The 12,178-nt window shown below is 45.3% G+C and overlaps 1 protein-coding gene across 1 annotated transcript in view; it reads left to right on the top strand.

The window, feature by feature from the left end:
* The window catches only part of GPC4 (glypican 4), a 73,050-nt gene that overhangs the window by 49,055 nt on the left and 11,817 nt on the right, over positions 1-12,178 (top strand). Inside the window, exon 4 of the mRNA XM_062584581.1 lies at positions 11,022-11,187. Within this exon, the coding sequence (XP_062440565.1) occupies positions 11,022-11,187 (166 nt within the window). The remainder of the gene's footprint in view (positions 1-11,021; positions 11,188-12,178) is intronic.

Raw genomic sequence — 12,178 nt, 5'->3', positions numbered from 1 at the left:
TGAGTTTAGGAGGTTATCCAGAGAGGCATTCAGCTGCACAGGTAGTTCATGCTCCATGGAGAATTACAGTTACCAGACTTTCCACTTTAGTTTCAGAAGTTCCATTGTAGGCTGTGTAACGGTTCGCTCTTCGAAGCGGTAGCAAGAGTCTGTGCTGCTGAATACCTTTCAAATGTTGAGTGAAGTTGTAGTTTTAGTTGCAATAGTGGAAGGAATAATCTCTTCTATAGTATTTTAATCTTATTCAGTGGAAATTTAACATCATGTTTCTGCAAGACACAATGGAAAAATCTGTACGTGAGTCTGAAAGATGATGTTTTTATGCCTGCTGCTTTGCAGTTGTGTTTTGGGGCTACCCATGTTACATGTGATTAGTCCAGCTTTGCTGAGCTCTATATAATGGCTCTATTGACTTATACTTCCTTATTATTTTTACTGATGAGTTGTGTTGGGATGTCTGCTTATAGCATGGATTAACTTTTTATGTGAGGGATAAATCTTCTATTCTTCTTTATTAAAAAATGTCCAAAGTAATGCAAATTAGTTTTACTTTTAATGCTTTTTGTAGCAAGCGAGTTACATGTGCTTAACTGAAAATTCTCTGGGGGAGAAATACAAACTGCTGCAAAATGCAGCTGTTTTTTCTTTCACATGATGCTATCGTGAGAGAAAAGAACACTTTATAGTAGAATGGCCTTGATGGCTTTTTAATGATACTATATATTTTCACACCTTTGCTAGAGAGGAGACATGCATTTAGAAAGGTATTGTCCTTGCATGAGTTTGAGAGTGAAGGGGGGAAAAGGAAGAGATAATATTGAAAAGCTGCAAGTATACTTAATTTCAGAGCTGGAAAATAACTTTAACTTGTCGTTGAATGAATCAAAAGCTGTGTGCTGTTGCCCAAATGTACAACTATGAGAAAGCTGTTGGGTTTTGAGAGAAAGCGTAGACTGTTTTGAGATTATATCTATAAAATACATTTGTATTTTCTGCTCAGTTTTCACCCCCTTAGAATTCCTTCATTTGGACCCAAAAGAAGAGTTCTCCAGATCTGGGCTGAAGAGCAAATCTGAGGAAAAGCCCAAGTTTTCATTTTCTTGCCTGCTTGAAATGCTAACTGCATCTGATTTTTGGCTGCTAAAAGTTGTAGGCCTCTAGTGCTTTTCTTTATCATCTCTTGAAGACTGGTACTTTCCCTCTGACCTTCCTGCTCCTTTCTTCCCCCCCCCCCCCCCCTTTGGGGACGGAAATCTGGCCATCCTGTAATCACACGCTTATTACTTAGCCCTTGACAAGCACTAAAATCAGCAGGGTTAAATTGCTGCCAGGGTTGACATTTCCTGCCCTAGCCATGAGTGTTCTTTTCTTGGAGAGAAAGGAGAAAATAAACTCAGAGCCCCAAATGACTAAAAAGGGGTGAGAACCTGCAGTTCTGCAATTCTCAAGCTGCAGAAATGTTCCTTTAATGTGTTACATGTGGTTAGACCCACATCCCTGTCCAGGATAGACACCTTTGAGGGCAAAGTGCCCAGAGGGCTTCCTGTGCGCAGATCAGTGGACAAGATGAGATGGAGATTCGTGCTGGGGCTATCCCTTCAGCAGGACCTCTGCAGCTACCTACATCCTTTGGACATCCTTTGGGCCAATCTCTGAGCATGGGGGCATGAGGTACACCTTGCTCACCCTGTGCCGGTCGAGTATTCCTGCTCACCAAGTTGTCCATGGCTGTAAAAAGAACTGCTGGCACCTGAGGGGCTCATGGAAGAGATGAGAGGTGGGTGGTCAGGGTATAAAGGACATGGTGGATGGAGCTGTGCTTCTTGGGCAGGACATGTTTTGGGGAGCAGATGTCAACACAAGCTAATTTATGTAGTTTCTCTGCTTATAGCATGCTTTGTTTAAGAAAATTGCAGCATGGGCTGCGGGCTGTGGTCAGTGCCCACTGACAGCGTTAAGTGGTGTCAGAAGGAACATGCTTGACCCAAGAGGTGAGAGAGGTGGTCTAGTTGTAGAGCTAGACAGTCGGAAACAAACACATTGAAGAATCCAATGTGCAGCCATGTGACACTCAGATTGGCGTGTTTGTGTCACCCATCTCTTTGCAGAGCTTCAGGTGGGAAGGTGCTGATGTGATGTTGCTGCACAGCTACAGTGACACTGTAGATTTTTTACAGCAGCCCCTAGGTGACTTATGTCAATAAGTTTGTATTATTTATTTATTATTTCGGCCACTTTTTCCTCCAGTCCTTGTTTCTGATCTTTTGAGGAACTGCTGTGAACCTGAAGCTCTCAAATCACTCCCCCCTGCAAGCATTTGTGTGCTGAAAGCCCCACAAGATGGAAGTTGGCTGCAAGGTGGCAGGGCTGCTGGAAAGGGGCTTTCTGTTCATCCTTAGGAAATGCTGTTTGTTTTGTCAGAGAAAGGTAGCAGCTTCCAAGTCACGCATAAGAAACGGTGTTTGATTTGAAAGCACGTATGAACCGTATAGAACAGATGCATCGCTTCATGTCGGGAATATACCCCACCTTCTGTCATCTGCTGTTCTGGAGTCACACTTGAAACTGAGAGGAAGCTGCTGGAGATGTTTTACAGTGGATGGAGGAGACTGAGCATCTTTGGTATTAGTATTTTTTCCCTAATGAAGTGTGATGATAGCAGCAATGGTGTTGGAGGGAATTTTCTTGAAACTGCTTATGGAAGGTGATTGTGAAAGGGCAGGAAATCTGCCTTCCTACAGATGTCTGAAAGCTGGAGCTATAGTCAGGTGATTTTAAACCCCCTTTGCAATCAACTGCATCCTCTCTAATGAAGCATCCAGTGAATGTGAGGTGAAGCACTGTATGTGCATAAACCAACCCATCTACTCCTTCGGCCTGTGTGAACTCCCTTAGCTCCAGACACATCTCCTGAAATATAGCACTTTCCCCTTCTATCAGGGATGTTGAACATGGACCTTAGGTGAAATGGTGGTGAAAATAGTAATGTAATGAATAAATAAGAATTAAGGCCAGAATCATCAAAAATATTTAGGAACTGAACTCTTATTTTATTAAATACTATGTCCCTTGTGATTACCATCTGAGGATCTGGATCTAAAAGAGAAGTTAGTGGGCAAAGATCATACACCTCTTTTTTTTGTGCAGCCCGGTTTGGTGCTTGATTTGACTGAAGGGGAGAGTGTCCTTAATTCTTTTTCAGAAGAAACTTGATGTTCCTGTATCCAACAATGCAGGACACCTTTTGGACAAGAGCAAAACCTTCCAGTGAATTGACAAATAGAAATGGGATTGTTGCTTGAGTGCATTGAGAGGAGATGTGACAGGTGATGCTTCTTCATGGGCAACTGAAAACCTGCCAGAAGAACTAAGAAGCTCTTTTAGTGTCACAAAGGGCTGTATGAAGAAGCAGCGCTGTCCAGGCAGTGAGTAGCAAGCCGTGGAAGAAACGTGAGGGCTGCCATGCACAAGGACACTGTATTCCACGTGCCAAGGGCAAATGTCAATGCAGAAAACAATACTAAGCAGTTCTTCACATCAAAGATGACCCTGAGAAGACCTGCCAAGAATGTGGCTGCATCTGCCTCAGCACCAGCCATCTGAGGGACTGCAGTAGGCCTAACCTTCGAAGTATGCTAGAGAAGCAGTCATCGCGGATTTAATGGGCTGAGAGTGCGCATGGATGTGGCTGTAGCTTTGGAGCTGATGGTATCGTGCAGGAGGGTGTCAGTCCACTGACTTTCTTTCTTTTTCTTTTTTTTTCCCTTTGCCTTGCCTTGCTTGGAACTGAGCTTCTGCTGTTATATTTGAAAACAATATTAGGGATAACTAAGGCAATTTTTTGGTTTAACTGCCAAGGTAAAAGCTCTCGTTGTTTTGCTCATGAAAGCAAACAAAATGTTCATAGTTGTCTGCTATGTCTGCGGGTTGGGGGAGAGGTATTGATGGATAGGGCTTCAGAGAGCAAACTTTATTTGGAAGATACGTTGCTCCTGAGGACAGGAGGGGAGGAATTGCCTGCCCTGGAGTATTAGAGGAGGTGTCTTCAGGAAAGATTGTTTCCTTATTACTAAAGAAAATGGAAAATAGTCATTTTACATTGATGTGGCTCTCGTTGGCTTTTCCTGGGCGGTGGTAAAAGCCTTACTTGGAACAACTTTGCCTCTTCAGGGCAGCCTCCCTTTTCTAGCTGCTGCATAAACAGTTGCTACAAGGAGCATCTGCTCGGCGCTCTGAGATCCGATCCGCTCTCGCGTGGGCTCCTGGGTGCCAGCAAGGCTTGCCAGGAACCGAAGGAGGCACTGTATCAGATAGTCCTGTGCACTTGCCCGCGCCACGTGACTTGCCCTCAGAAATACTTCAGGTTGGCTTCAGAGTGCGTGAGAGAAGTGGAACAGATAACGCAGGAGGCAGGACAGCATGCAAGATGGTATAATCATGCGGTCGATGAAGAGCAACAGCTAAAGGTTACAAATTATTTGCAGTATCTCCCAAGACAGCGCACGACTCTCCTTTTGACAGATTAATATTAAACCGGGCAGGTCAAGTGAATAGTGTTTTGATTCTCAGGAGTTCTGCTTTGTCTCTCTGGCAGTTTGACATCTGCATGAATAAAAAAATAGAAAACTATAAGTAGGGAATCGAGCGTAAATGCACCCTTGAACTTTTCCTCGCATGGAGGTGACAATAACCAGAAAGATAAAGCTTCAGAAAACATCACCACGGGCAACGAATACTGAAGAGGCACAAAGCTATGCCGTGCCGAAATACCGCTCCTGGATGTGCTCTGTTGTGCAAGACCTCGGAGGCCCAAATCTGTGGTTGAATCAGATGCCTTCTAAATTATTCATGTGCTAACACAGGGCCAGCTGAACTGGTTAAATGTTGAAATGCATACTTAATTCCAGAACACTTTCATTGGAATATTTGGGGTGGAGAAGGCAAACCAAAAGCCGCCTGGGTGATCTTCTGTTTCACAGTGAGCTGAACTTCAGGACCTCTGGGTGCCAAGAAGATGTTCTTGCGAAAGACTGAGTGAAGGAAAAAATTACACAAGTAAGGCTGTGCTCCTCCAAAAAATGGAGGCCATTCCCTCCCCTTGCACTGGCTTCTCACCTGAAGAATCCCAAAATCCTTACTTCAGTCAGTTTTGGAGTTATTTTTTAGGTCGTTAAATCCTCTTTCTTTGTCACTGAAAAGTTCTTTCAGTCTTCTTTGTCCAGTATTGCCCTAATTCATTTTTTAGAAAGAAAACAAAACATAAATCAAAAGCAATTTCACTACGTTTATTTTCAAATTGATGGATTTTATGTTTTCTGATGTCTGTGCTGCTGGCATGGCAACACAGCTGTTGTGCAGGCATGGAAAATAAGAAAGCTTGAGTTATCAGCATTATTATAAATAGTTATTAAAACTGATGTGATTTTAAATGTTGTTATTAGCCGTCTTAATGATATCTTTAGGGTAGAGTGAGAGAATAACATGTTGCTTTGGCTGTCTGGTAGCTGGTGGGAGTGCCAACCTGGCTGGAGCTCCGTATGGGACCGTGCATGACCGGGCTTTTGTCATCCTTCCTCAGCAATTAGTTGTTTATGAAGGAGGAGGAGGAAGAATAAACTGGATGGTTCTCTGACCCATATCTTACTGCACATATCAATTTTCTTGAGTTTTGGTGGCTTCATGCTGGGCTGTTAACAGGGCATTTCACTTGATAGGTGAGTTCTTTAATGGCGAAGTTTCTGCTAGAAAAGGATGCAGCCCTCTAAAACTGGTAATGAGTAGGAAGGAGATTAAGGATGTAGGGTAAAGCATTTCCCTTCAGAAATGTATGTAAAAATGATGAGCTCTTGCAGTAATAAACAAGAACATAATTAAATCTTCACTAGTAAATGTAGGTGTTGGGGGATTCCTCCACTAGTGTGGAGTGAAACACCTGAGTTAAGCAAAGAACTGTTTGCTTCTCACTTAATTTTGTGGATTGTGTGAAAATCTGTATTTTTAAGAAGCAAGTTTGATATGAATGTGAAGATCGGTGCCAAAACACATCTGGTAGCAGTTTTTAATCTTCACATTTGACAAAGAATATAGATGCGGACAAATTGTAATTTACGTGATGAAACCATGGGGTGATGGATTGCTGCAGTGGCATGGAACACCACGGAAAGGAAATAAATTTCTCAAGATAAAAGGAGGGGGGTTGGAGTGCATTTACTTCTATTACAAGCTTTTATAGAGTGTATGCACTACAATGTACTACCTGGGCTCAAATCTACTAGAGTAAATCCTCTTCAGCAAATAAAGCTTTCTTTGGGACTCCACTTTATTAGAAAGGAGATTATTTGGTTTTGAGGGTCATTCTAGAGTAGGGTTTGAATGAACTTGAGTTGCTTTCCAAGATAAACACAACCCCAGAACAAAGCATATCTGGGTTTACTGTTACATGCAATGGTGTTTTAAGAGCTTGCACCTGGCATTGCAGAGTGAGCATTAAAAGCTTGTGAAGAATTGCCAGTGCAACATATGGCACAGCCCACTGACAGATCCAGAGTTGGTCTGGACTGGGTACTGGCCTGTTGCCAGGGGTTAAGGTTCTCATTGCAGGGACATGCAGCAGTTAAGCATTTATCACTGTTGTAACAAGGGGTAATTGCTCATCATCTTCCCTGAAACATTTACAGGTGATCTCTACTCATGCTTTCCTCTTGCTTTCAGAAACCATAAAATGCCAGGTTTGAACTGATGAATTTCTTATGTGTCTTCCTCTCCCCCTGCAACTGCATCTCACAAAGTAACACCTTGCTGCCTGCTCCATGTGTTCCTCGCTAGTTGTGGCTCAGTCAGACCATCACTGCAGGCTGAGGTTTGCAGGAGCCAGGGTCTATTTTCAGCAGGTCAGTGGCCCTGTTCAACGTGGTCCTCTCCTGCCCTGTGTAGGGCTCAAAACTGCCAACCTACACAGGCGAGGAAGCAAAACTGCAATTGCTTTTAAAATCATCCTGGACCTTTGTTCAAAGAATGCATGCCGCAGTTATTCCAAGGGACCAGTCAATGTCTTCAGTGGTTGGGCTTGTCTGCAGAGGAACGTCGAAAGCGGCTTCGGTTTTCAGTACATCTGCTAGAATTCATAAAGATCAATCCGATGAAATATCAAAGCGGGGCGTGGGGCAGATGCTGTGATATTGCAGCCACTCAGCACTTGCGGGGTGAACTGGGAACCTAAGATGGGAAGGCGCCTCCTGGGTCACTGCTGTGCTTGGGATTTTTCTCAACACTATGTCACGCAATCCCTTTCATAGGACCGCAGCGTTCCACGTTACGGGCAGTGAAGCCTGCTGCCTCCCATCCTATTTAAAATTCCCCTGGACTGTGGTTGGTGCTATGAACTTTTTCCTAGTTTTTCCTCATGGCCGGTTACTGGTGTCTTCTGTTGAATGGCGTGGCGGGTATCAAACTTGTTGCCTCTTGGCTCGAGCAGCCCTGTTGCTCTGGGCTTCCCTGGAGAGGAAGGCACTCTGCTCCATCGCCCTGGGAGCACCAGGCATGGCGACAGCTCTTCCCCGGCCATGCGCTCTCTCACTCCGAGACTGAACGCTCCTAGGAGGGGACGTGGTAGGGCTGCCATGGGAGGACGAGCGCGATCTGCTGACAAGCCTCAGCAAGAGCATGGAGGTCTTGACGCCTACCACCAAGTTGCATGGGAAGGGATTTTTGTCAGAGAGATGACTAAATCGGGGGATCCTTCTCTGGTTGCACAATGTTGTTTAGTTCCTTCTTTCCCCCTTCCCAGCATTTTTATTATGCAGGGTCTGGACCATCTGGATGGCAGATGATACCTTTATACTTGTCTGTTTTGAGTTTTCCTACTATAAATCATCTGATTGAGCTGTTTTCTATTGCTTGAGCTCTTCTCAGTGTTTGAACTGGTTCTGCTCTAAAGCAGTGCTCTTCCAATAGTGAGCTTTCTGCTGGGGCGCCTGCTCGTGCTGCGCCTTCCAAATATGTATGCTCTGAAGCATCCAAACCAGGTTCCCCCATCGCAACAAACAGTTCTCCGCGCTGAGCACTCCCTCTCTTGCTCAGCCAAATGGGCTCAGTCTCGCTTGCTTTTCTATGCGAAGGCTGAGCAGAAAATAATGTTTGTTTGTTTGGTTCGGTAAAGGCTCTGTTTGATTTGCCTCATAGTTTTGTAAATGGCTCCTCTTGTAAGCAGGAGTTTCGTACTGCTAAGGCAGTGAAGGCTTTTTGTTTGCAAATGTATACAGATGAGGGCTCTGGAGAGCACGTGTGCTCCTGCCCTGGTGCCATGAATTCTCAATTTTCTTACATCTCTGCGAGACTTGGCTCAGCCCGGCAGGTCAGAGGAGAAGTTTTTCCTTTGCCTTCCTTTCTCAGTGCAGCAGAATGGCAGAGGGGTTCGTCTTGGCCAGGCATGCAGCAGTTTCTGATGGCTTTTGCTCCGTCTGCCCCAGTTGCACAGTGCTATTTCATGGGGTCTTAGCTTCTTTCTAAAGAGCTATCACAGACCCTCCATTTGGGGTGTGTGCGAAGGAGTCTTGTTTACTTCCTAAAAACTAAAGTGGCTTTTGTTGATGGCAACGGGATCAACCAGCTCTGGGTGTCTGAGCTGTTGTAGCTGTACCCTGGAGTTGTAATCAGCATTCCTCGCAGGTAAAATCGAGCTCCAAACTCTATCAACCACAGAAAACTGTCCTTTTGTCTTTCTACCTGGTTTCCTTGCCCATCAAAAGGAAATCGTGGTCTTTTTTGAGTTGTTGGAAAGAACAGCTTTTAATCTTCTCTTCTTTGTCTTCTCTTTTCATAAGCAAAGAGGATGTAAAATATCTGCTGCTTCTGGTTGGTTAAGCCCGCTTGTCTCCTCTAGCGAGGTGGGAGGTGGAAGTCAATTTTCCCGGAGCAGTGCTTGTGTGCTTGCTTGGTGGCATCTGCAGGCCTTCGGTGCGCTTGTCTGTAGAGAAGGAGCTTGTCTGTGCTCCCTCCAACCCCTGCACCGCACCACAGCGACAGCCGTGCTGGATGAGTGCTCGGGGCTGGAGCATCTCTGAGAAGCTTGGCGTGATACAAGGTGCAAGGACATCCCTACTGGGCCAGGACTAAGATCTGTCCAGCCCAGGTGATATGGGCCAGAAGTGATACGTGGAATGTAAGAACAGGACAAGCAGTGGAGAGACTTCCCCAGGACAATCTCCCCACTGCGAAAATGACTGTTCAGAAGCTGGCTGAGATAGAGGTGATACCTCTGAATGTGATAGTCCAGGGTGAATCTTTCTTGGGTGAATTTGTGTAATCCTGGGCAGGCTGTGGTTCTTAGTAAGAGCTCTGCTTCCATGAACCTTGTCTGCTTCTCTGTGGAGTCCGTGAAAACATTTAGCATTGATCTCCCGTGGCAAGGAGCTGCACTGCTCTAATACTGAGCTGTGTAAAAACTAGTTGTGTGTGTGGTGTGTTGGTTTTGAATCTGCTGCCTCCTACTTTTTCTTCAGCAAAAGAGATGATGAACAGTTGTTCGTGCTCATTTTCTGCTGGTGCGATGGACTTTGCAAAAGCAGGGCCCTTGGCTTCAGGCCTTAAGGGTGGTGCCAGGGCTTACACCCAGAAATTCCTCTCCATTTAGTTTTTCATCCTGTCTGCCGTGAAGTCCATTCCCAGACCTTCAACAGATGAGATACTCTGCTTTTATCAAATGACTCCTCTCCTCTGGTGTGATACGCGTTTCCTTCCTTCAGAACCATCTTGGATCATAACCTACTGAGACCGTTTCCTGCAAAAGCGTTATGAGAAGTCTGCAGTACACTGCTTAAAACACTAGAGACAGTTCCTATTTCATCAGTGTATCTCTGATTCCATCTTAATTTTCCACTTTTGTATATAGTTAGTTAACACTTAAATTTGCTCTTGAGAGAGATGCTCTATTTAGTGCTTAAGTTGGACCTACCATGTGATCGGCATTAATACACTGCACTGGCGTTAATGCTTTTCAGAGTGACTGTGTGGAAATTGCTTCACTGAGTGTTTTGAAGCTTGGCCAGAGAGTGAATCAAATGTGAGTGACCGTGAGTCACTTTTGAAAATAGCCTCGTCGAGGGTTCAGAGGGTAACTCGTCTGCTGTAGATAGCTCCACTTGCATGGGCAAGAGTGCAAAATTGCAGGCACGTTGGCTTCGAGGTTCATCCCAGCTTGTCTTCAGGGCTTTGTCCTGAAAGGCTGTAGCTGCCACTTCCTTCGATTGTAGCTACCTCCGGGGGGAAAGGAATCATGTTATGTAGCGTGATGGGTACTGAGTATAAATGAACCTGGCTATCTGTCATGTAAATGGTGTGTTCCAGGATTTGAATGTAAGATAAAGGAGCGGGTCTCTCTGCGAGAGAGCCCTGCTGAGCGATTGTCAGGGAAGAGCCGAGTTGGAGCAGCTCCGAGGAGGAGGAGGGCAGCTGCCTCCCCGGGCTGTTCCTCGCGGGTTTGTTAAGGGGATATTGGCAGCATCAGATTTCTGACGCTTTCTTAAAAGAAAGAAAAAAAAGAAAGGAAGAAAGAAAAAATCCTGGCGTTGTCTTCAGTGTTTGCAGGAGGACTGAGATGATAATGTGGCCTTGTGCTCTGCCCTTTTGGAGTGATTTGCCTTTTGCTTCCTTCCCCTGACCCCCGCCTCATGCAGTGCAAGGGGCACCTGGCAATCCGCGTGTCTGCCTTCGGGTGCCTCTCCTTGCAGCCCAAAGGGTGCTCCCGCGACATCAAGCAGCTTTTCCACGTGTACTATTGCAGTGTAGGTTATGTTCTGCAGAGAGATGGCCGGCCTGGACCCCTTGGGCAGCAGGTACCCCAAGAAGGAGGACCGAACCGCCTCATCTGCTCCCTGGGACCACGAACAGCAGAGCCCTGACCAGAAAGCACTGGCTCTCTCGATTGCATCTCCTTTGCACAGCTCTGTTCCCACCTGTCCCACTGTAAACACATGGGGATTTTTGCTAATTTTCTTCTCTTTTCCCCTTTTTCTCTTTTAAAGGTGAACCCAACACCACAGGGTACGCGAGCACTGCTGAAAATGATGTACTGCCCGCACTGCCGAGGTCTAGTATCAGTGAAGCCATGTTACAATTACTGTTTTAATGTCATGAGAGGCTGCTTGGCCAATCAAGGGGATTTGGACGCGGAATGGAATATCTTTATGGGTAAGGCAATACAGGTTAAAACTATGCATGCGAGTGTGATGTGGATAAAGCAACATGAGTTAAAATCATGCACGTTAAGTACATATTGATACTGAATGTTGCTTATTGGAATGACATTTGCGAGTGGCTACGTGCTGAGCTGCAGTAGGTTTTTTAGGTAGCTTTAGTATGCATCTTTCACTTCTACATCTCCATAAATGGCAAAGCTTTTGCAGTTCATGTTATTTTCTAAATAAATGAGATTTTCATTGTGCCAATGACCTCTGTTGCAGCAAGCTCTAGGAAGACGAAGCTGCCATGCGCTTGCGAACTTGCAGTGTCTCTACTTGTTGGAGCCAGTCCAGCTTTGACAGACCTCATCTGTCTTGCTGCAGCCCGTCACGACTGTGCTTGTGCCGGTTTGCATTTATAGGCAGGAAGCCTGAATTCAGCACGGTATTCAAGAACGTGAAGGCTGAATTAGATAAAGGCCAAATACCTATTAGAAGCAGGCAAACAAAGAGCCCCAGGCTGGTGAGGGGGACTTGCTACCTCTTAAGCCGTGCACTGTTGGCTGATACTGCACTTGGATCTGCTGCTGCAGCCTCTCCTCTGACTCTAACTTTGTCTCTGGCCTTTTGCCTCTGCTTTCAAGGGCTCCCATCATGCAGCCTCAAATGTGTCCAACCTTGAGAACCTCTGACTGTTTTTTTTTCCTAATGTATGTGCAAACTATTTTTTCTATGCTACTCCTTATATGTTGTAGTCACCATACCGCTGGCTTTCCGAAGTCCAGTTTTGAAGAGCTCATTTGGAGCTCAGCCACCATCCTTTTGAAATGTTGATAGGCCTTGCATGAAGCTGTGTTAATGTTTTTGCCATTGTCTTGCTATTGTCTTCCTCCTGCTTCCCCATTCTCTTCTATGCGTATGAATTTGTATTATTTGGTGTATGAAATTTAGGCTAAAATGTTAAATTCTATGTTGGGCCAAGACTCTGCAGGGTTTGTGAT

The sequence above is a fragment of the Rhea pennata genome, chromosome 11, assembly GCF_028389875.1.
Source record: "Rhea pennata isolate bPtePen1 chromosome 11, bPtePen1.pri, whole genome shotgun sequence".
Taxonomy (NCBI): domain Eukaryota; kingdom Metazoa; phylum Chordata; class Aves; order Rheiformes; family Rheidae; genus Rhea; species Rhea pennata.
Note: the sequence above shows the minus strand (reverse complement) of the source record. Positions and strands in the feature narration are given on the sequence as shown.